General features: G+C 47.8%; 3 protein-coding genes across 3 annotated transcripts in view; 1 reads left to right on the top strand and 2 right to left on the bottom strand.

Moving 5' to 3' along the window:
* MEI1 (meiotic double-stranded break formation protein 1) overlaps positions 1-3,385 on the bottom strand; it is a 58,158-nt gene extending 54,773 nt beyond the window's left edge. The window contains exon 1 of the mRNA XM_036299057.1: positions 3,248-3,385. Coding sequence (XP_036154950.1) covers positions 3,248-3,385 — 138 coding nt within the window. The remainder of the gene's footprint in view (positions 1-3,247) is intronic.
* Positions 3,386-4,331: 946 nt separating this feature from the next.
* Positions 4,332-9,254, bottom strand: LOC118651167. Its single transcript, XM_036300053.1, has one exon. The coding sequence runs from the start codon at positions 9,219-9,221 to the stop codon at positions 4,992-4,994; it is 4,230 nt and encodes a 1,409-aa protein (XP_036155946.1). The 5' UTR covers positions 9,222-9,254; the 3' UTR covers positions 4,332-4,991.
* Positions 9,255-14,890: 5,636 nt separating this feature from the next.
* SNU13 (small nuclear ribonucleoprotein 13) lies at positions 14,891-21,188 on the top strand. Its single transcript, XM_036298848.1, has 3 exons — positions 14,891-15,026; positions 19,729-19,849; positions 20,783-21,188. Exons 1-3 carry the CDS (start codon positions 15,024-15,026, stop codon positions 21,043-21,045), a joined length of 387 nt encoding a protein of 128 aa, XP_036154741.1. The 5' UTR covers positions 14,891-15,023; the 3' UTR covers positions 21,046-21,188.
* Positions 21,189-23,021: the final 1,833 nt, after the last annotated feature.

The following is a 23,021-nucleotide window of genomic DNA, read 5'->3' as shown; positions in this document are numbered from 1 at the left end:
CAGTAGCAAACAAGCCTCAGCCATTCTGAACCCCCAAAACTGAAATTATATATACAATACATAAATATACAACATAATTACAAGATGATACTGGAGGGGTCATCCTATTTATGGTCAAATCAATGATTCCCTCTCATTATTGATGTTTCTATCTATCTCTCCTAAAGGGAGTGTGGAAAGGATTTCATTTACACACAGGAATCCATGTGTTCATACAGAGGATTGTACATGAGCTAAGGTTCCTAATACCCTGTGTTTACACAGCACTTTACTGTTCACAAATCACTCCTTTACCTACTTGCTCATTTAAGCCTAACAAGTTAGTTAGCAAAGCAAGCAGAAGCAGGTATCATTATAGCCATTTTGGGGGTAACTGAGGCTCAGAGACTGTCCCAAGGCCTCAAATCTAAATCTCCAATCAGATCTTGTCAAAGGCCAGGGCTCTTTCCACTTCAACAGCCCAGCAGAGTGATACGGTGGGGGTGTGTGTGGGGGGGATCCTTCATGAACTTTTCAGAGGTAGGTAGAAAAAACGCATCCTTCCATTCAACACAGACATAAATCTTCACACTCAATTCACCTAGTAGTTGTGCAAAGTGCTGAAGATTGTAGCAAAAGTTGGGTCAAAAGGGGGATAGAATAGAAACATGGGTACAACTGACTACATCACCCTTTCAACTGGTGAAAGGTGAAGCTAAGAAAAGTGTGTTTGCCCTAACCGGTTTGGCTCGGTGGATAGAGCATCGGCCTGCGGACTGAAAGGTCCCAGGTTCGATTCCGGTCAAGGGCATGTACCTGGGTTGCGGGCACATCCCCAGTGGGAGGTGTGCAGGAGGCAGCTGATCCGATGTTTCTCTCTCATTGATGTTTCTAACTCTCTACCCCTCTCCCTTCTTCTCTGTAAAAAAATCAATAAAATTTATTTAAAAAAAAAAAAAAGTGTGTTCGTTAAAGGTGAAGTTGGCCCTGGCTGGTTTGGCTTGGTGGATGGAGTGTCAGCCTGCAGACTGAAAGGTCCTGGGTTTGATTCCAGCCAAGGGCACGTGCCCAGGTTGTATGCAAGAGGCAGCTAATCAATGATTCCCTCTCATTATTGATGTTTCTATCTATCTCTCCCTCTCCCTTCCTCTCTGAAATCAATAAAAATGTATATTTTTTAAAAAGGTGAGGTTGCATCTTATTGCCTCTAACCTATGCTATTGCAAATCTGTTTTCCTTCACCAATAACTCCTACATAATCCATTAAGCTAGCGCTCTAAATGAGTCCCTCCAAAAAATCTCAATGACTCTCCTTCACCTCACAATCTGACTTAGCCCAAGTGCCTTAGCTTGGATTCAAACTCTTCAAGGAACTGAGCTTAACCTGGTTATGCAACCTCAACTTCCCTTCAAACATTCTACTTCCCCAAACTCATCCTTGATAATTAATATCCACCTCCTGGGATAAGATTCCCCCATCTCTTCCAGTCCAAATCTTACCCATCTTCTCAGGCCTAATTCAAACGCTTCCTCCTCTAAAAAAAACACCTTTCCTAATTCCCCTCCTTATCCCACACAGCACGTGACCAGCTATATTCATCTTTGAAACTCCCAATAATGTGCTCTTCTCCTTGTCTCCCCCTACCGCACTGTCTTATTCATCTCTGTGTCTCTGACTCACTCACGGCCCAAGAATGACAACCTCAGACCTTCGGGCCTCAGCGATATCGCAGATGTCATCAGCGAGCTCAGCAGTTCTCACTGTAGTCTGGGGACCCTGAGAATCCCCTTCCAGGGGATCCATGAGATCAAAATTACTTCATATCACACTAAGGTGCTATTTGCCTTTTTCACTCTTATTCTCTCACAAATGTATGGTGAAGCTTTCCAAACATCACACAACATGTGATAACAGATTAAATGCATACAGGAAAATCCAGCTGTCTCCAAATAAGCCGGCCATTAAAGACACCTCCAAAAACGTAAAATAAAGCCAGTACTCTTCACTATCTTTTTCGTTTTGGAAAATGTAGTTATTTTTCACTTTTTTATTTTATTTTTTTAATATATTTTATTGATTTTTTTACAGAGAGGAAGGGAGACAGAGAGTCAGAAACATCGACGAGAGAGAAACATCGATCAGCCGCCTCCTGCACATCCCCCACCGGGGATGTGCCCGCAACCCAGGCACATGCCCTTGACCGGAATCGAACCCGGGACCCTCCAGTCCGCAGGCCGACGCTCTATCCACTGAGCCAAACCGGTTTCGGCTATTTTTCACTTTTTTAAATTATAATGCTTATACATTATACACTTAAAATAGCAAAATGGTAAATTTTAGGTTATGTATTTTTGCCAGAATAAAAATTATGTTAATGTGAAATAGATTTACTATTGTTTTTTAAGTAGATTAATATTTTAAATTTTTGTTTTGCTTTCTAGTACAGTAAATATCAGTGGCGCCCTCTGGCGTGGCTCAGTGGCTGAGCGTCAACCTATGAACCAGGAGGTCGCGGTTCCACCCGGGTCAGGGCACACGCCTGGGTTTCGGGCTCCATCCCCAGTAGGGGGCGCACAGGAGGCAGCCGATCAATGATTCTCTCTCATCATTGATGTTCCTCTCTCTCCCTTCCTCTGAAATCAATAAAATATACATCAATCAGTGGCTATAACCCACATACTCGTAAACAAAAGCTCTTTGGGGTGCTCAACACTTTTTGAAAGTGTAAAGGCTCTCTGAGGACCAATGATATGGCCCCTCCCCGCACCGAGACCCGGATTCCCTGCCCCCCTCACCCGCCCCGCGGCCGCGGACCGCAAAGCTCAGGGCAAAGGTGGGCGAGCCCGGGGGACAGCGCCCACACTCTGCCCGCTCTCGCTAGCACAAGTCTTCCCCACCCCCCACTCTGCCACCCCCACCGCCGCGAGCCTCCCCGGCCCATTTCCACCCTCTGGAACCTGGAGGAAGTGAAGGGCCCCGGCGCGTGTGCGCCTGGCCCCGGGGGGCGGGGGGGGGGGCCGCAGGCGACTGCAATGGAGGAGGCCTGAGCCAAGGCCGGAGCCTGGCGAAATGGCGCGAGGTCGGCCTCTGGCAGGGCCGCTGGAGAGGGGGGAGGGCAGGCGGGGAGGGCCCAGGGTTACCGCGCCCGGGACAGGCCCACTGGGGCACCGAGTGTGGAACGGGCCTGGGGGGGCCGGGGCTGAGCGGGTGCAGGGAAGAAGGCGGCTCTGGCGGCCGGGGGGGGGGGGGGGCGGCGGGGGGGCGCACCGACACCCCGGGCTCCGGCAGCAGCTCCAGCACGCAGGCCAGGCAGAGGCGTGGGCACGCGGGCAGCAGCCAGCGCGGGTGGTGCCGGTAGTGCGCCCTCTTGAAGAGCAGCACCGCCTCTTCGTCCCTCACAGCCATCTCTGCGCTCACGCGGCGGCGGCAACACGTTTTCCCCGCGCAACTCGCGCGCACGCGCACAGGAAAGAGCCCCCGCTGGGGCGGGGGAGGAGGGAGGGGAAAGGGCAGTGTAACGCGCCTGCGCAAGGACCAGAGCGCGCGCCACCTAGCCAAGCACTCCCTCCCGTGGTCTGCAGCCTTCATCACATGGAAGATTGAAAAGCATTTATAAAGAAATAAAGAAGCTGACATTCCCTGGGAAAAGGAAGCAATCTATGTCTATTAAAAACTTAAATGAGCGATTTCAGGTATTTTTATCTAAACATTATTAGCATGATTATTTTAAATTTATGTGACATCTTGCCCTAACCAGTTTGGCTCAGTGGATAGAGTGTCTTCCTACAGACTGAAGGGTCCTGGGTTCAATTCTGGTCAAGGGCACATGCGTGAGTTGCAGGCTCGATCCTCTGCAGGAGGCAGCCAATCGATGATTCTCTCTCATCACTGATGTTTTTTTCTCTCCCTCTCCCTTCCTCTCTGAAATCAATTTATATATATATATATATATATATATATATATATATATATATATATATATACATACACACACACATACATACATACATACATACTAGAGGCCTGGTGCATGAAATTCGTGCACGGGTAGGGTCCCTAGTCCTGGCTGGCAATCAGGCCTTCCTTCCCCCAGCTGCCAGCTGCCAGCCCCAGCCTTCCTTCATTCTGCACCTCCCCCTGGTGGTCAGCACATGTCATATTGAGCAGTCAAACTCCGGAGGGAACAATTTGCATATTGGCCTTTTATTATATAGAATATCACACACACACACACACACACAAAAGAAAAAAAGAAGAAGAGGAAGAGAAACAGATCTCTCAACTTCTCCATGTACATGCACCATGGAAAGTGCGTGTGAGGATGTGTGAGAACATAGTGAGAAGATGACCATTCACTAGCCAGGAAGAAAGCTCTCACTAGAAACTGAATCAGCCAGAACCTTTGGCTCAGAAGTTTTACTCTTGATTAAAACCAATAATTAGCTCCAGGATGTCCCACAGGTGGGCCAGGCAAAGCAACAAGTAATTATGGTTAGCAGTGCTTGAGAATTGGAGAGGTGGGGATGGTTTTTCTGTGGAGTCTGTTCATGGGCAGCAGAATCCCAGCTGGGAGATGCCCAGTGATCAGCCCCCTTCCTTGTGACCAAAAGGACACGAATAATGCTTTCCCCTGCAGAGCACTAACCCTCCCCGCAAGCAGCTGAGGCTGTCTGAGCATTTCATCTTGATCATAATTAGCGTGGAATCGGGCAAGACAGAACCATGGTAGAAACCTCAGTAAACCCTCCTGTGAGGAGCTGGGGAGGGGAACTGCTGGGAGATGACATTGGGCTGACCCACATTCCCCAAACCTTCAAAACCATAAAGTAAAAATGGCTTCTACCCCACCCACAAAGTATCCCAAACCCCAAAAGGGGGCACTTAGAAAACAGGTGCCAACAAAATCAGAACCCTACTGGTTCCAAGTAATTAAGTTTATTAGAGGCTTTGGGGGCGAACAGGCTACTCTCATGCCTTCTCCAATGTGTTCTGAAGACTCTGGGCCTGCAGCCTATTTTCTAACGCGATGCCGGAGCAGAAAACACCTCAAATGCTTTAAAAAGTCGAGCTTTTTGGAGGCTGGTGGATTCCGTGGGGCCCCAGTTGGGTTTTCAGGTTCCCCTTGACCCTGGAGGTTTTCTATCTTGGGAAGAGCGGCATCAGCACAGCAGTGACCCGGTGGCTGAAGGTCCCTCTTTGAGGAAGTGTGGACCCCGACGCTCTTCTCCCTTCTATGTGGGTCACCCACTTTGGGGAGCAGGGGAGGATCAGAACCCCTCAGGTTCAGGTTGGGGGCTGAGTGCTGAGGCTTGGCCAGCTGCGGGGCCCAGGAGGTCTCGTTGAGACAGTTGATGCTCAGGCTCCTTGGGGCAGAGCGGAGACTCCCCTTGAAGCTGGAGGTGTCTTTGGAGCAGGGGGAAGACTGCAGCTCAGCCCCCCTGCCCTCCAGGCTTTCTCTCCTCTGCTGTGTGGGCTGCTGACATTGGAGACTGGGGTGCTCAGAGGCCTCCTGGGACTCGCTCTCCTTCTGCCGGTGCTCATGGCCTGCCCTGGAGTATGAGGTTCTCCCTCTGCTGGGAGCCCTCTCTGACATCTGGGAGACTCCTGGCCTGACCATTTTCTCACTGGAAGGATCTCCAACACTTTCCTGGCCAGTCCAGTTCCTAGGCTCTGCTGCGGGCCTAGGGTTCCTGGGAGCAGGAAGCTCGGGGCTAGGAGGAGCCTCCTCCTGGACAGCCTGTCTTTCTATAGAGCCCCCAGGTGGCCTGACCCCCAAAGGGTTGGGGAGATGGATGGAAATGCCCTCGGGCTCTGATCCCTGTGGCCCACACTTCTCCAGGGCGCTGGCCTGTGAGGAAAGATTTGAGCTTTTGCTTGCTGGGGGTTGAACCCTCTGGGACTTCTCAGGGGACGTAAAGCCTGGCCTGGAGCCCTGAGCCTCACAAAGCCTTTCCTGCTGCTGTTGGAGCTCACAGGCTGCGTGTAATCCAGGGAGCTGCACCCCAGGAAAGGGCAGTAGGCAGGGATCTAATGAGTTAAAGAGCAAATGGGACTCCAGGATCCGCTGGGGGAGGCCCCACTTCAGGTGTTCAATCCTCCGCAGCATGAGGGACTCCAGGAGCAGTTGCTGGCTCTTCTGGAGGACTGGCCACTTGGGCAGGACAGTGAGGGCAATAGGAACACCCACCAAAGCTATGGTATCTTGGGGGGCTTGGCCACATGAGTCAAAGGGGTAGGAAGAAACCAAGTTCAGGGAAACAGCCAGAGACTGTGGGTTCTGGAGCTGCCAAGCCAGACTTGCATCCACTCTTTTGTCCTTTTGTCGGCTTCTCGGGGGTTTAGGCGGGGCCTGCAGGAAGGCTGGACTGATGCCCACTCTGGCAGGGGCCATGTTCTGGCTGGCCAAATGCTTTCCCTCCCCACTAGAGAGCAAGAAGAGTTCAGCCTGGTGTGCTAGAGGCTTCATCTCAGGACAGGTAACAGAGGCCACTACTTGTTCCTGGTCCAGGGCCCCATACCCAGAGCCAGTGAGGATGAGGAGCCCCTCATCCCCAGAACAGTCAACTCGGGGATTGCCTTTAGCAGCATCCCGTTCTCTGACCTGGTCCTCGATTCCTCCCCTTGGAACTCCAGGTTCTCCAGCATCCTCAGCTCTGTGCTTTCTCTGGCTCCCTCCATCCCAGATTTCTGCAGCATCCTCATCTCTATCCCTTTTCTGGTTCTCTTCCCCTTGAATCTGGATCTTCCCATCAATATGACTTCTTAACTGTGTCTGGGTCTCTCTGCCATCACCACCTGTGGTCTCTCTCAGGTTTCTTTTTCCTTGTATTTGCATTCCTGCACCATTCTCCTCTCCAATCTGCTCCTGGTGCTCCCACTCTGATGTGCAGGTCTTTCCATTAGCTTTACTTTTTAACCGTCTCGGGTTCATGCCTCTAAGTCTCTGGATCTTTCTACCATCTTGGCTTCCAACCTCTCTCTGGCTTCTCTTCTCCAATGTCTGATTTTTTGCATCGTTCTTTCCTCCACTCTGCTCCCAGTTCCTCCTCCCTGGTGACTGGTTCTCTCCAATGTCCTGATCTAACTGTTCCAAGTTCTCTCTTTCAGGTTTCTGGGTCTCTACACCTCCAGGTTCCCTTTGGTTTCTCTTCTCTAGGGTTTGAACTTCTGTGCCATTCTCACCTCCAGCTTGCTCCTCTTTCGTCCATTCTGCTGAATGAGTTTCTCCATCAATATTATTTGTTAATTCTCCCCAGTTCTGTGCATCAGATGCCTGGGTTTTTGCAGCGTCCTTGCTTTTAATGTGTTCCTGATTCTTCCATTTTGGTGTGTGAAATTTTCCATTAATTTCATTGCATAACTGACCTTGGTTTTCTTCCCCAAGTTCCTGGGTCTCTTTATTATCTTCACCTTTAACCCTTCTCATGTTTTCCATCTCTGGCAACTGAATGTCTGTACTAGTCTCATCTCCAAATTGCTCTTGGTTCCTCCTGTCTGGCGGATGGGTGTCTACATGAGTTTCATCTCTTATCTGTCCCTGGTTCTCTGCCTCAGGTGCCAGGGTATGTATGCCATCCTCCTCGCTGTCTTTTCTCTGGTCTCCCTTCTTTGGTGCCTGCATTTCTATTCTACGTTCAGCTCCAATCTGGCCCTGATTCCCCCAATATGGTATCTCAAATTCTCTGTCGACTTCACTTGCCACTGGTTTCTGGTTTTCCCACAATGCTATCTGGATCACAACCCAATCCTCCCCTCTTATCTCCCTGAGGTTCTTCTTTTTAGATGTCTGGGTTTCCCCGGCACCCTTGCTTCTTCTCAGGGCTTGCTCACTCCACCCCACTTGCAATTCATGTCTTAGTTGTTTCTGGATCTCTCCCCCAGCTTTCTCACTTTTACCCTGACCCTGCTTTTCCCATGCTGGTGTCTGGATTTCTGTAAAATTCTCACTATCAACACACTCCTGTTCTCCCCACCCCAGGAGCTCTACACCATTTTCTTGTTTTACTTCTCCCAGGTTCTCCATCCCATATATTTGGGTTTGCACAACATTCTCAACTCCAACCTGGTCCTTGTTTCTCCTCTCTTCTGTCTGAATTTCTGTTCCAGTATCACCTCTAATCTGGTCTTGTTTTCCCCTCTGTGGCACTTGGAACTCCTCACCATTCTCACTTCCAGTCTGGCCCTGATTCCCCATTCCTTGGGTCTGGGTCTCTGCATTAATTTTATATCTTGACTCTTCCTGGTTCTCTGCTTTATGTGCCTGGGTTTCAGGAAGAATCTCACCTCTAGCCACCTTCTGGTTTCTCTTCCCTGGTTCCTGAGTTTGGGCTCTATTCTCAACTCCCATGTGGTCCCAATTCTCCCACCCTGCCGTCAGGTTCTCTCCACCAGTTTTACTTATCACTAGTCTCTGGCTTGTCCACTCCAGGACCTTAGTCTCTGCATTGTTCTTCATCCCAAAGTTTATTGGGAGTTGCCTTTCAGATGCCTCCATCTCCAAGTCACCCTCCAGGCTGCTCTCTCTCTGGTTTGCCCACTCTGGAGCCTGGGTCTCTCCAATATCCTCTCTGCTTAGTATTGGGTTTTCACTCCCTGGTGTCCAGGCCTCTTGTGGACAGTCCCAGGGCTTCCAGGTGGGTAGTCCCACTTGATGGCTGAAAGGAAAAGGCAGGAATTCTCCAGAGCAGAACTGCAGCCTCTGAGAAGAAGGGAGAGCAGTGGTTAAAGTGCTGGTGGTGGAATGGGACCCCATGCTGACAATAGGCTCCAATGGCACTAACTCTACCTGGGAGTGGACCAGCGGTTGCTCCATCCTTTGATGATACATGTCCAGGTCAGGGAGCAGTGGCTTGTGGGTCAGATGAGGGTGCTCATCACTGAGACACCAGGGTACCTGCCACATACCCCAAGAACTGTCCTGAGGGAGCATGCAGGTGCTTGAAAAGCAGGTGGTACAAAAGTTGGTCTCAGAAGGGGTATGGGAATCCCAACGTGGACACTGACATGGGTGCTGCCAAGAGAGCAGGTATTGAGCCCCTGATTCCCGGAGGCTCCTCCAGTATTCCCATCTCTTCTTTTGTGCCCATTGTTGAATATGAGCGTCCAGGGCCCTGAACTTGCCAGAACTGAAGAATAATTTAGGCGTTGGGCCCAAACAAGTGTCATGTCTCACGGAGGGCACTGTCCACTTCTGTGGTGGTACCTGCAGGCGAGAACAGAGAAGCAAAATGCGTGCACACATTCTCTCGTCTAATCCTCACAGATCAGCGCTGCAATCCCCTTTATTCCGACGAAGGTGCTGGCGCTCAGGAAAGGGGGAGTCATTTCCCCTAGGGCAAACAGTAGTCATTCATTCAAAAAAAGATAAAACATTTACTCCAGGCCACGCAGTATTCTAGAATAGATGGTGGGGGTACCAGCATGAACAAGACAAAGTCCTTGCTGGGAGCTATCTTCTAGACATGGAGAGACAGTAGCCAAGTATACAGCATAATGTTAGCTATGGAAAAGTGTTCTGATGGAAACAAAAGCATTAAGGGAGTAGGGCTAGCTCCATTAGACGGACAGTCACAGAAGATCTCTCAGAGGTGGTGGCATTTGACTAGAGACCTAAGGGAAGTGAGAAGCAAACCAAGTAACATCTGAAGAGAGAGCATTGTAGGCACAGGAGATACTAGTGCAAAGGCCCTGAAGACAGAACCAGGTCACATGCACAAGAACAGCAAGGAAGCCCTGTGGCCAGAATGGAACGGGTAACGAGGAAAATGCTGGGAGATGATGTCAGAGAGAAATGGAGGGACAGATCATGCCGTCCTTGGAATTAGGGTGAGGAGTTTGGATTTTATCCTGAGTTTGATGGGGAGTGTGTCCTTAAGAGTCATTACTGGGGCCCTAGCTGATTTTGCTCAGTGGTTAGAGTGAGGGCCTGCGGACTGAAGGGTCCCAGGTTCGATTTCGGCCAAGGGCACATGCCTAGGTTGCGGGCTCGATCCCCAGTAGGGGGTGTGCAGGAGGCAGCTGATCAGTGATTCTCTCTCATCATTGATGTTTCTATCTATCTCTCTCTTCCTCTCTAAAATCAATAAAAATATGTATATTTTTAAAAAAGAGCCATTACTGGGTTTTGAGTGGCAAAGTACTACGATCTGTTTGTAAAAGTGTGTTCTGGCTCCTAAGCACAATGTTAGGCATAAACTGGGTGCAAAAGAAAACTTCTTGTATGATTCCACAATAGTCTGTGCTATTAGAAATCAGCAGACTTGTGACTGCAAGCTTCTGGGCTGCTGGTAATGGTCCATTTCTTAACCTGGGTGCTGCACATGCATGTGTTCAGTTTGTGAACATTCCTTGACCTATATACACTTAGAGTCTGTGTGTGTACATTTTCCTTAGATTACATTTTTAAAAGAAAAAGAAAGAAGGTCATTCTGCTCTGCTGCCTGTGTGGAGCCCTGGCTGTGGCTGAGTGAGAGAAGTGGTGGGGAAGTCCGGGTGAGACACAAGGGAGCTTTGGCCAGGAAGGTGTGGTGCGGTTCTGAGGAGTGATCAGATTTGAGATGCGGGATGCAAGCGGAGCCCGTGGTACCTGTAAATGGATTGGGTAGGTGGAGTGAGGAAGAGAGGATCCCAGGATGACCCACTGGGCTTGGGGCAGGAGGACGTGCTCCCTGACCAGTCTGAGTTCCCCAGTATGATTCGTCTCTGTACACAAGCCATAGGACAGGGTTTTGGTGACAAACGACTGAGGGAAGGAGGTACGTGGGACCCCTCACCTTGATGATATTCCTCATGCTGGGGGGTGTCCTGATGATCTGGTGTCAATAGTGCCGGACCTGCTAGATCACAAAGAGGCAGAGGGCAAGCAGGTTGCCGCATCCCTGAGGGTCCCTGCAGCTCTGATCCCCAGAGAGCAGGCCCCTCACTGGCTTTCACTCAGGGCCCTGGAATGGCCCCACCACCGCACAGGCGCCCAGCAGGGGCAACAGCATGAAAAGCTTAGGTCAGGCAGGTGGCATTAGGGAGCTGGAGGGCAGGACTGGTGTGGCTATCCCAGCCAGGTGGGGGTGGGGTAGCCCCTGCCTCACAGCACCTCTGTCACTGAGGACACCTCACAAAGGAGCCTGATGCTCCAGTTCAGCTCCAGCCTCAGCTCCAGCTTCTGAGCCCAGCACGCGAGCTACCTAACATGACTGACTTCAGTGCAGGTAAGGGCAGCGCTGGGGGACTGCCCACAGGAATTAAGAGGAAGAAGAATTTGTCCTTTGAAGGAAGAGATAAGTTCCCCCATGGATGATGGGTGATGTAACCTGTAGTCTGCTTATTTCTTTCTTCCTATTAGATACTTTTATACATTTGTCCATGTCTATCCAATATCAAACACTTAATGAACACTGTATTAAATATATATATTCTTGTTTCACCACCCCAAATTACTTTTCCCATCTCAGGATCAGTGTTGATGGGAGATGCTACCCTGAATAAATGCTACTGTCTTTCACCTAAAGATTATATTCAAATTATTAAGTAACAGAGCTGACAGGGATATCAGCCAATCAAAATGGGCCAGGCCTTAACCCTTTAATACCTGGGTTGTAAGTGGCCTGTGGAGTCTTGGGAGAGTGGAATCATCTATTTAACCAACCATTTGGGAAGTATTTCTCTACTTTACAAACCAAATATGCTACTCAATGTATCCTGGCTGAATGTCACCCCAGTTTATATTGGCACTCTCTCACAGACCCAAGACAGCCAAGGAGTGGAGGAGTGACCAAATGGCCAAATGGGCTCTCTCTTCCAGGGCTCTAAACATCAAGAACAAAGATTCAAAGTAGGCATAGGAAGCTGGTGATAAAAAGAAAAGCAGCTCATGGCAGCTAGAAGCTGACCCAGCTCTACCAGTTAGACCTTGATGTTGCTAGGACCTAGCCTCATACTCATAGTTGGGCCTTGGTGTTTTCCTGCTAATTTCATAGAACATCAATATTAGACAAAGCCACTCTAACTGTGAGAATCAAGATTAAAAAAAAGACCACTCTTTTTTTTTTTTTTTTTGATTTTTTACAGAGAGGAAGGGAGAGAGGTAGAGAGTTAGAAACATCGATGAGAGAGAATCATCAATCAGCTGCCTCCTGCACATCTCCTACTGGGGATATGCCCGTAACCCAGGTACATGCCCCTGACCGGAACCGAACCCGGGACCTCTCAGTCCGCAGGCCGACGCTCTATCCACTGAGCCAAACCGGTTTCGGCAAAAAGACCACTCTTTAATCATGTCTGAACATACTAGTAGACAAAAACATGAGCATTGTTGAAACTGCAAAAATAACCAAACATCCTCTTATCCTGGCTAATATGAGTGAGTGACTTTCTCAATTATAGCTTTAGCCTCAGTTCATTTCTTCCACCTTGTAGATAAAATTTATCATAATGCCCCACCACAGGATTACTTCCTGACGGTGTCTGATCTAGAGCAAATGCCACTTCCTTGAATACCTCTCTAAAATCACCTAACACAAGCCCAAATCCTATATTAAGTCTTTTCTAACACCCTCTTATTGAAAAGTCCCACCGTTCTTCATGGTGTGCATTCTCCCTTGTTGCAATGAGTAATACCGCTATAGGTGTGTTCTTGGTGGTCTCTGGCTGGAGGACATTGCCTGTGGATGGTCCTGTTCTCACAATCAGCTCCCCTTGAACCTCTGGGCTGCACCACAGAATATTTTCCCAAATTCCTTTTGGTTGCTTGCTACCAGAGGTCCCTAAGTGAAACAAGCATTCCCTTTGGGCTAGGCGTAGTGCCAGAAGATAGGTAGCCGCAGCGTCCAAAGCAGCTACAGATCCTGCTCTCATAGAGCTCTGCGTGGTTGGAACAGTGAACACAATAAAGACAAGGTCAATGAGTGATACAAATGGCAAATACAGGGGGCTTGTGGGTGCGCCTAAGAGGGGAAATTACCTGGTCTGGGTGATCAGGAAGGCTTCACTGAAGAGATGGCGAATAGGACCTAGCTACTCAGAACTCCCAACAGAGGGTGATGAAAGGGGCTGGAGGTATTGGGTGTGCTCAGGGTAGAAAACGAAGGTGGGGCCCAGCGGCATGGCTCAGTGGTTGAGCATCAACCTATGAACCAGGGTGTCACTGTTCTATTTCCGGTCAGGGCATATGCCCAGATTGCTGGCTCAATCCCCAGTGTGGGGCATTGCAGGAGGCAACTGGTTAATGATTCTCTCTCATTGATGTTTCTCTCTCTCTCTCTCTCTCTCTCTCTCTCTCTCTTTCTCTCTCTCCTTTCCACTCAGAAATCAATAAAAATATATTTTTAAAAAATAAAAGAAAAAAATGAAAGTGAATGGGACTATAACATGCAGATGAGGCAGAGTACTAAAGAGGGGTCTAATAAGCCATGGCAAGGATTTAGGTTTTTAAGGACAGAAGTGTGGTAAAAGACAAATTCCTAAGGCAAGTTGATCCTGATCATATGTCAATATTAATTAACTTACTAGTGAGGGAAACAGCAAGATACAAAAGGGTGGGCTAGTTCTGAGAGAACATGGAAATTGAGTAATTACATAGTTGGGAAACGGATTAATTAGGTAAAATGTGAGGTCTCATTACTCTTGGTCATGAAAACATCAAGTCCCTATCAGATCTGGAATATGATGGCCCAAGATGCCAGGTAGGCCAAATAACAAGCAGAAATTGTTATAAAAGACATAAAAAAGCAAATGATAAGAACACACCTATTAAACTGGAATAATAAGGTTTCATTCCTCCAGCAGTGGTGGGTGGTAGGTCCAACTAATATGATAACAGGAAACGGCATCCAAGAGAGGTGAAGAGCAGAGCCTGCATCACAGGTCCTGCTCTTAAACAGGAGCCATCAATAGACATTTCTTAATTTGGAGACAGATTTTGTTCTTTGACAATCATATATGATTTGCATGAGGTGAAGTGTGCTGGAGGGATTTTTGATGTAATAAGTGCTCAGTCCTGGAGCCAGTTCAAACCCATCTGTTGTCCAATGCCACAACTCATCTCAAGCAGGGCAATTCGATTTAGTGAAACTAACCCAGGCTAAGAGCCCAAAATGCCAAGGTCCAGTCCAGGCTCTGCCACTGCCTCACTCTGACGGTGGGTAAGCAGCTTCCTCTCCCTGGGCATCAGTGTCTGTAAAATGAAGGGGCTGGGCTGTATGACTCCTAAGGGTCCTGCCAGTCCTCTACTTCTAGGTTTCCAAAGGAATTAACTGAAACGAGTCCTTAATGGTCCGAAGATATGCCTGACATCATGCTGGAGAGAGATGAGTAAGGGCCATAAGCATCAGACAGGACCTACTGGAAGTGGGGAGGCGTGAGTCCAGCCTTAAATGACGGAGAGTCGGAGAAGCATAGAGGAAAGGACAGTATGCTGGGCAGGAGAGCATGGCTGTCCTAGGACATCTCCAAACTCAACCTGACAGAAACTCAACCCCCACCCCCAAGCCTGCTCCTTCCTGAATTCCCTACTCAATTGATTCCATTTCTGGTGGATCCCACACCCTTTCAGAAATCTTAACCCAGATAGCTGAACATGAAGGAAAACATTTAGGATTACTTATCAGTATCCCCATACCTTTCCCTCTCCGGTGATGAGTCAAAAAGATGATTTTAAACACAAGAATGGGCTGAAACATAAGCCGGCAATGGAATAATGTCACCATTGAAACTCTTTGTTTTGGTGCATTTTTTTTTTTTTTAGGTTTAACTTGTTTTTGCCTGCAATGTAGAATGATGGTAAAAAAATAAATAAATAAAAAATAAAAATAAAAACCCAGCAAAATGAGGCCCCAAGCCCAGGACTGAATGAAGCCATTCCACGCACCCCTTCCCTCTGGCTCTTGAGCGGGCGCGGCCAGCCCACTCTCGGTGACATCACTTCCGCTTCCGGCCGCACGCGCGGCCATTTCCACTACTTCCGTGAGACTTTGCGGTGGATTGAGCGCTCCTTCTCTGACGTCGGTCGGCGGCGCGTCTGGAGGGGAGGCGAGCCCGCGGAACCGCAGCGATGGTGCGTGCGCGCGCGGGCGGGAGGGCCGGGAGGCGGGCGACCCGGGGTTCGGGCCACTCGCGGCCCTGCAGGGGCTTAAACGTGCGAGGTTCGGCGCCAGGCCGGGCGGGACCGGCGTCCGGGAGTTGCGTAGCCCGGCCGTCCGGCCCCGAGTCTGAACTCGGGCGGCCGTGCGGTCCCAGCAGCCCCGCCGCAGGTCAGAGCCCCGAGAGCCTTAGGGTCCCAGCCGTTGCGAGCGGGGTGCAGCCGTCCGTGCGCGCTGCCGACGGCCTCTGGTGAGCGGGGCGGGCACGGTCCGACCTGGGAGAAAGAGGCCAGCCCACGTGGGAGAGAGGAGAAAGTTGGGTGAGAAACCTGGCTCCATCTTTTCTGTTTGGGGAGCAGGGGTCTCTAGAGGATGGTGCGGACTCGCTGGATTCAGATCCGCCCCCCCCACCCCACTTCCCGGGGCTGATGTTCCAGCGAGGATCTGCGCCGAGTGCTCGCCGCGAGTCACACGTGCCCGGACCTAGGGAGGGAGCCTTTGGCGTTCGGGGCGGGGAATGTGGGGGATCCCCGAGCCCCGGCTGGGGGTGCAGTAAATAAAGGCTCCGGCGAAGCTGTGGTCTCCGAAGTCAGGTCCTGGTAGCCCCACGTGCGGTTCCAGTTTGGGGCTGTCTGCTGTACAGGAGGCCAAACTGGTGGAGCTAGGGTTAAAGCTAGCTAGTGATCTCATTCATGGTTTAGTTAACCCTTTAAGAAATAAAAAGATGGGGCCCGGCCCGAGTGGCTCAGTTGGTTGAGCGTCGTCCTGTGCACCAAAAGGTTTCGGGTTCGATCCCCTGTCGGTGCAGAAAGCAACCCATCCACGTTTCTACCCCCGCCACCCCGACCCCCTTTCCTCTCCCTAAGCATGTGCTCCGGTGAGCATTAAACATTTTTTTGGAAGAATGTGTAAGTACACTAAGAAATTGCTGTTGCTATTTCTAACATCGGTAGCTGACCTTCTGTTATTGTTGACAGATAAGATGATTCCTCTTGGATGGGCGGGCAGGCTCCCCTTGTTTGCACTTGATGTTTGTTGAGAGCTGAGGATACTTACTTCCAGAGATGGGTTGGTGGAAATCACAATGGAAATACCTGACATTTTAAAACGTAACTTTGAGGAGTGATTGGAATTCAAGTGTTGGGTCCTTTATTGTTTAGGAGGTGATGATTGTTGTTGAGAATTAGATTTTGACAAATATCCTTTATCCAGGTAGGCACCAAAAGAAAAAAAATATACCACTCCAAACTAGTAGAGGGGAAAATAGTAGAGAAAAATTAATTATAAATCTAAAGGAAGAAAAGAAAGAAAAAATAAACATGTGGGACTGATCTGAGGCACAAAAAGAAGGAAGATTTGAATTCAGTGTTTACTTAATTTACACAGTCAGTACTTAAATATAAAAGTAAATATAAAAGCAGACTAAATGCTCCAGTTGAAGGACAGATTGAAGTAAAAGAATGGAAAAGATATGCCAATTTAAAAAGTGTTCTGAAGCCTATATGAACATCAGAAAGAAATGATCTGTAAAGATAGAGAGTGGCCAAAAAATACAAGACACATGTGAAAATGATATCATTGCAAGAAGAAATAGACAAATATGCAATCATACAGCATTTAAGTGTATAATTGTTCGATTATGAAGTGAAACCGTCAGTATGGAAATAGAGGATTTTAACAAGACTATAAGTAAACTTGGTTTAGTGATCATAGTGAATGTAGTAAATATTGCACCTGACAAGTATAAAAGGCACTTTCCAAGCACGGAACATTTATGAAGACTGGCTACTTCCTAGATCATAAAACAAGTTCACCAAATTTTGAACAATTGATAATAATACAGATCATATTCTCCCAACGAAAACACAAATAAATTAGGGATCAATAACAAAGTGTTTGGAAAGAATATATATCCCTGGCCGGGTAGCTCCGTTGGTTAGAGTGTCATCTCTGTTCACCAGAATCAACCAATGAATCCATAAATGAGAGGAATGACAAATCGATGCTTCTCTCTCCCTTTCTTTAAACAACCAATAAATTTTTTTAAATGCTTATGTTGGGGGGAAAAGAACTAAGAAAGTAGGTAAAGAACAAGCCTGGCCAGTGTGGCTCAGTGGTTGAGCACAGATCTTTGAACCAGGAGGTCATGGTTTGATTCCCCAGTGTGGGGTGTGCAGGAGGCAGCAGATTAATGATTGTCATCTTTGATGTTTCTGTCTCCCTCACCCTTCCTCTCTGAAGTCAAAATATTTTTATTGATTGGTTTTAGAGAGGGGGAAGGGAAAGAGAGAGACATCAATTTGTTCCACTTATCTATACACTCGTTAGTTGATTCTTGTATGTGCCCTAACTGGAGATTGAAACTGCAGTCTTGGTGTATGGAGATAACACTCAATAATCAACTGAGCTGCCTGGCCAGGGCCTAACATAAAATTATTTTAACCTTGAAGAATCTCTAGACCTAGTTTATTAAATAGCTTTATTGAGATAATTTACATGCCATAACGTTAACTTCATTAAAGTGTATATAATTCAGTGGGTTCATATATTTACAGAGTTGTGTGACCATCGATTTATTGAATTTTAGAGCATTTTTATTATCCCTCAAAGAAACTATGTTCATTAGCTAGTAGATCTAAAATAAAATCTTAAGTTGTTTTTATCTCAAGAATGCAAAATTGGTTTAACATTAGAAAACCTGTAAAGATTAAAGAAGAAAAATCTTATTCACCTGAGTCAGTGCAGAAAATCTGATAGAATTCAGCACCAATTTATTTATTAAAGGAGAAGCTCGTAGCACACTAAGAAATTCAGTGAATTTTCTTAATTTGAAGTATCTAGGAATAAGTATAAAAGATAATAAGGCTTTTGGAGATTAATAAAACTTTACTTAAAGGCACTAATATGAATGGGATTGACAGATTCTGCATCCTAAAGTTGTGTTACTGGGATTATTATATCAAATCTACAAATCAGACATTGTCCCAGCAGGCTTTTTTGTGGACCTTGAAAAGCTAATTCTAAAATGTATGGAGAAGAGCAGACAGATAATAAAGTCTTTCTTACCCACTACTTCAGGTAACTCCTTCAGCCCTCGCCTAATTTAATTGCTCATCACCCAGGGATCATGTGTTAAGCCTTTGGGGGTCGAACGACGCTTTCACAGGGCTCGCCTAAATACATCCTGCATATCAGATATTTACATTACAATTCATAACAGTAGCAAAATTACAGTTATGAAGTAGCAACGAAAATAATTTTATGGTTGCAGGTCACCACAACATGAGGAACTGTATTAAAGGGTCGCGGCATTAGGAAGGTTGAGAGCCACTGTGTTAAGGACTAGGTGTCTTGGTAAAATCTGGCCCTTAATATCACTTCCTGCTCCTTCCAGGGGTGGGTCATCTCAGTCTCGACAGATGCAGTTGTGAGTGTTCCCACCTGGCCATCACCCACAAGTCACCGCCTACAACTGGTGGTGCTGCATGTGGCCTGCCAAGAAGGTTCAGTCCCCAGACCCAGGGATGGACCAAACTTCCATTGGCAGACAGCTGGACTCATGAGATAGTGGTGTTGGGCTGCATTTGGATTGTATATATAATATAAATACATTTATAAAAAGAATCACAGAGAAAACAAATGAGAAATTAATGAAAATGGTTAAACTGGTCAGGTGGGAATGAGATGGGAGGAATGGAATAATTTCTCTTTCTCTCTCTCTCTCTCTCTCTCTCTATGTGTGTGTGTATATATATATATATATATATATATATATATATATATATATATATATATGATTTTTTGATAGAGAGGAAGGGAGAGGGATAGAGAGTTAGAAACATTGATGAGAAACATTGATCAGCTGCCTCCTGCACACCCCCTACTGGGGATGTGCCCGAAACCCAGGTACATGCCCTTGGCAGGAATCAAACCTGGGACCCTTCAGTCCGCAGGCCGACGCTCTATCCACTGAGCCAAACTGGTTAGGGCAGGGAGTAATTTCTTAATATTAAAATATCTAGTATTAGAATCAAAGTCTTTTTTAAAATATTTTTCTTATTGATTTCAGAGAGGAAGGGAGAGGGCGATGGAAACATCAATGATGAGAGAATCATCGATCTGCTGCCTTCTGCACACCCCCTACTGGGGATCGAGCCTTCAACCTGGGCATGTGCCCTGACTGGGAATCAAACCAGTGACTTCTGTATGCATGGGATGACGCTTAACCCAATGAGCCACACTGGATGGGCAATTATACCTTAATTTTGATTCAGTAAACTTAGTATAGTATAGAGTACAAAAATCTAAATTTAAAGATTACCCCAGTGTGACTCATTGAAACTGAGCCATGGGAGCCCATTTATAATCCATTTGCTGTGGATTATTACCAAGCATTAAGCTAAAGAGAGGCAAGTTTAAAAGTATATGACCTTTAGTATACATTTTTGGATTATGTAATTAACTTTGTGTTTAAGTCCTAATTCAGTTTTCCTAAGTTCAGAGTGTGCTCCTAACTTAGAAAAACTGGGCAGTGTGGCTCTAGTGTCATTTATAAGTGTGTTTGGGGGTGAGGAAGCAGGGAAGCTGACCGTTGTGTCTCAGTTGTCGATTATTTTGTGACTGGTCTGGAACAGCTTGTGGTTCATTTTCACTGGTGCTTTGATTTCACCCCCATAGACTGAGGCTGATGTAAATCCGAAGGCCTACCCTCTCGCAGATGCCCACCTCACCAAAAAACTATTGGACCTCGTTCAGCAGTCATGTAACTACAAGCAGCTTCGAAAAGGAGCCAATGAGGGTAAGGCAGCCAGCGTGTTCCAGGGGGGCTGTTGAAAGCACCTGACTCGGCAGGAGTCCCTGGTCTAGGTTTCCAGTACAGAAAGAGGGCCGGGTACTCTTGATTGGGACCAGTGCGAGGACCTGAGAACAGCATTTTTACATTAGATACTAAAGCAGTGGTTCTCAACCTGTGGGTCGCGTCCCCTTTGGCGGTCGAACGACCCTTTCACAGGGGTCACCTAAGACCATCCTGCATATCAGATATTTACATGACGATTCATAACAGTAGCAACATTACAGTGATGAAGTAGCAACGAAAATAATGTTATGGTTGGGTCACAACATGAGGAGCTGTATTTAAAGGGCCAGAAGGTTGAGAACCGCTGCTCTAGAGCCTGTGCCCTTGTCTAGTACTTGAGCATTAATGCAGAGTGTGGTCCGTGTGCTGGCGCTGGGCCACAGAGATAGACAGTCAGGAATAAGCATTAGAACGATGCTGGTGGTGGTGTGCTTCCTGGGTGAGTTGCATGTGAGCTTGTCAGAAGTATTGATCGTGGCAGGTTGAGATGGTAAAACTGTCACAGATCACAGAGTCTGAGAAGTGCTGCATGCTCTGCTTCCTGCTGGCGGGGCTTGTGTGAAAGCTGTTCCGATCAACCAGGCAAGAGATGGCGGTGACTTGGACATGTGGTACAGAGGAGAGGAAGGAAGTGGACTGATTCAGGATGTGCTCTGACAGAACTGATGGGTTTGAGGAAGGCACTGAGGATAACCAACTGGCACTTAAATCCCTTGTCACTTCCCAAGGCCACTACAGGGCAGAGACTTGCTTATGTGTGAGAGTTTTGCCCAGTTTTCTTGCATGTGTTTCTTTTCCTTGGAAATGGCTTTGTTGTGGCTTCCCTGCCCAAACCCCCCATCACCTATTGGCCTCATGTCCTTCTCTCTACAGCCACCAAAACCCTTAACAGAGGCATCTCTGAGTTCATTGTGATGGCTGCAGACGCAGAGCCCCTGGAGATCATCCTGCACCTCCCGCTGCTGTGTGAAGACAAGAACGTGCCCTACGTGTTTGTGCGCTCCAAGCAGGCGCTGGGGCGGGCCTGCGGGGTCTCCAGGCCTGTCATCGCCTGTTCTGTCACCATCAAAGAAGGCTCCCAGCTGAAGCAGCAGATCCAGTCCATTCAGCAGTCCATTGAAAGGCTCTTAGTCTAAACCGTGGCCTCTGCCACGCTCTCTCTTGCCTCCTCCCCCTCGATTGTGTATCATATTGTCTGTGTTACCATGTAGGATTTCCAGCTACCTTCTATTGTTATAAAATATTGTAGTAGTAAATCTTTTTATATTTTTGAATTGTTTTTGTTTTGTCGTATAGATTATCATCCCCACACCCACCCCACCCCTAACCCTCCTCTTCCACTTTCCTCTGCTATCTTTCCTCCCTTTTGAAAAATGAACTAAGCCCAGAACAGGTAGAAGCAGAGTGGTGACACCATTCAAAAGCAGGAAAGAGCCAGGGTAGAGAGATCCGGTTCCAGCTTTGAGGCACTAACCCTTTTGTGTACAGGGCATGGTGAAGTAGACACCACCCACTTGATCTCCCTGTGCCTGGCATACAGAATCATTCCATACATGATCCAGGGGTTCCTTTGCTCTCTAGGGTACTATGCATCATTTGAGGAAGAAGCATGTATCCTGTGAGGTAGTTGTATGCCCAAGTGTCATTTATTAATGTACCCCTACCGTTTGCTTTTGGAAATATATTTCCTTCCCCCCTCACCCTCCAGCCCCGCCCCCCCCCCCCCAAAAAAAAAAACCCTCCCAATTGTGCCCCTGAGGGTGGAGGACAGCAGCATACCAAAGGGATGTGTGCTGCAGGATTCCAAAAGTGGCCTGGGCTAGTGAGACATGGAGCAGTTGACCTAGGTCTTAAAGGAGTCTGGAGTGGCAAGAGAAAGTAGAGTCAGCTGGTGCTGGACTGAAGGATTCTGGGCAAGTCTTGGAGACGAAGCTACAACAGAGGTGATGGAGTCCAAGGAAACGTCCTTTCTGGTGAATAGACTTCTTCAGTGGACACTTGGTATCAGCTCTGAGAGCCTTTACCCATTTCCTGTCCCGCCACGATGTGGGTCAGAAGTATGTGTTCTTGATCACGTCAGAAGGACAGTGCTAATGTATCATTGTTGTGAGAGTCCTAGTAAAGAAATATATTCATACTACAACTTAAAGAGAAAGTGTGATTCTTGGTCGGTATCCAGCTAATACTTGAAGAACTGCTTAGCGTTATTAGTATGGTTTTAGCTGCTCAAACTTTCCACCAAGAAGCTGTGCAAAAGCCATCACTACGTACCAGCTGGTTTCTGGTAGTTCAGAACTTGGGGCTGGGTAATCCTGTGACGGAGGCTGCCTGTGTGTGGCAGGGTTTTTAGCAGCATCCCTGGCCTTTACCCACCAGATGTCGATGGCAACCTTAACCCCTCCCTCCAGGCATTGCCAAGTGTTCCCTGGTGGCAGTGTCACGGCTAGTTGAGAATCACTGTTGCAAAATTAGGGCTCCTGGTAGCCCTTGGGAGGGGGGATTGGGATTGGTGACTGAAATCATTGCCATGTCACCTGCCTCACCTATTTTTGTTATCAAAGGGGAAGTACCCTGAGAGCCTGCTACCTCAGCTGGAGACATTTTCTTACAAAGTACAAATAACAGTCCTGTAATGGTCAGATTAATGGGGATAGGTTATATTTGGTTTCCTCTTGGCCAGCATGGGCCAGTCTCTTCCTCCCCCTCCTCCCCAGCCTGCTCCAGTGTTTATACACACACTGCCCCCAGCAGTTTCCTATTTGTGGATGGTGAAGTTTGAGGTAGTTCTTACTCTCTTGTACTTTAAAGTACTCCAAAGGACTGAAATAATTTGGGGGCAGAGGGAACTAAGAAATCCAACCTCCACCTGAATGGAAACTCAGGCTTACCCATTAGAGCCCTAAAAGTGGGGTGGGGCGGGGCCCGGGATCTTCCTTCCTGGTGCCTGGTCTACTCCATTGTATCCGCTCCCTTGGAGGCCTTCAAAAGGCAGGGTCAACGTGGGATCACCTGAGACCCGTGGCTCTTTCCTGCTCCTTAGTGGTGGTCTCTGCGTGTCCTGTGTCTGCTTCACCGGGTTTTGTCTTTGCTCAGTGCTTCATATTTGGTTTCT

This window comes from Myotis myotis, unplaced genomic scaffold, assembly GCF_014108235.1.
Source record: "Myotis myotis isolate mMyoMyo1 unplaced genomic scaffold, mMyoMyo1.p scaffold_m19_p_3, whole genome shotgun sequence".
In the NCBI taxonomy this organism is placed as follows: Eukaryota; Metazoa; Chordata; class Mammalia; order Chiroptera; family Vespertilionidae; genus Myotis; species Myotis myotis.
This window is presented reverse-complemented; position numbering and strand designations above follow the sequence as displayed.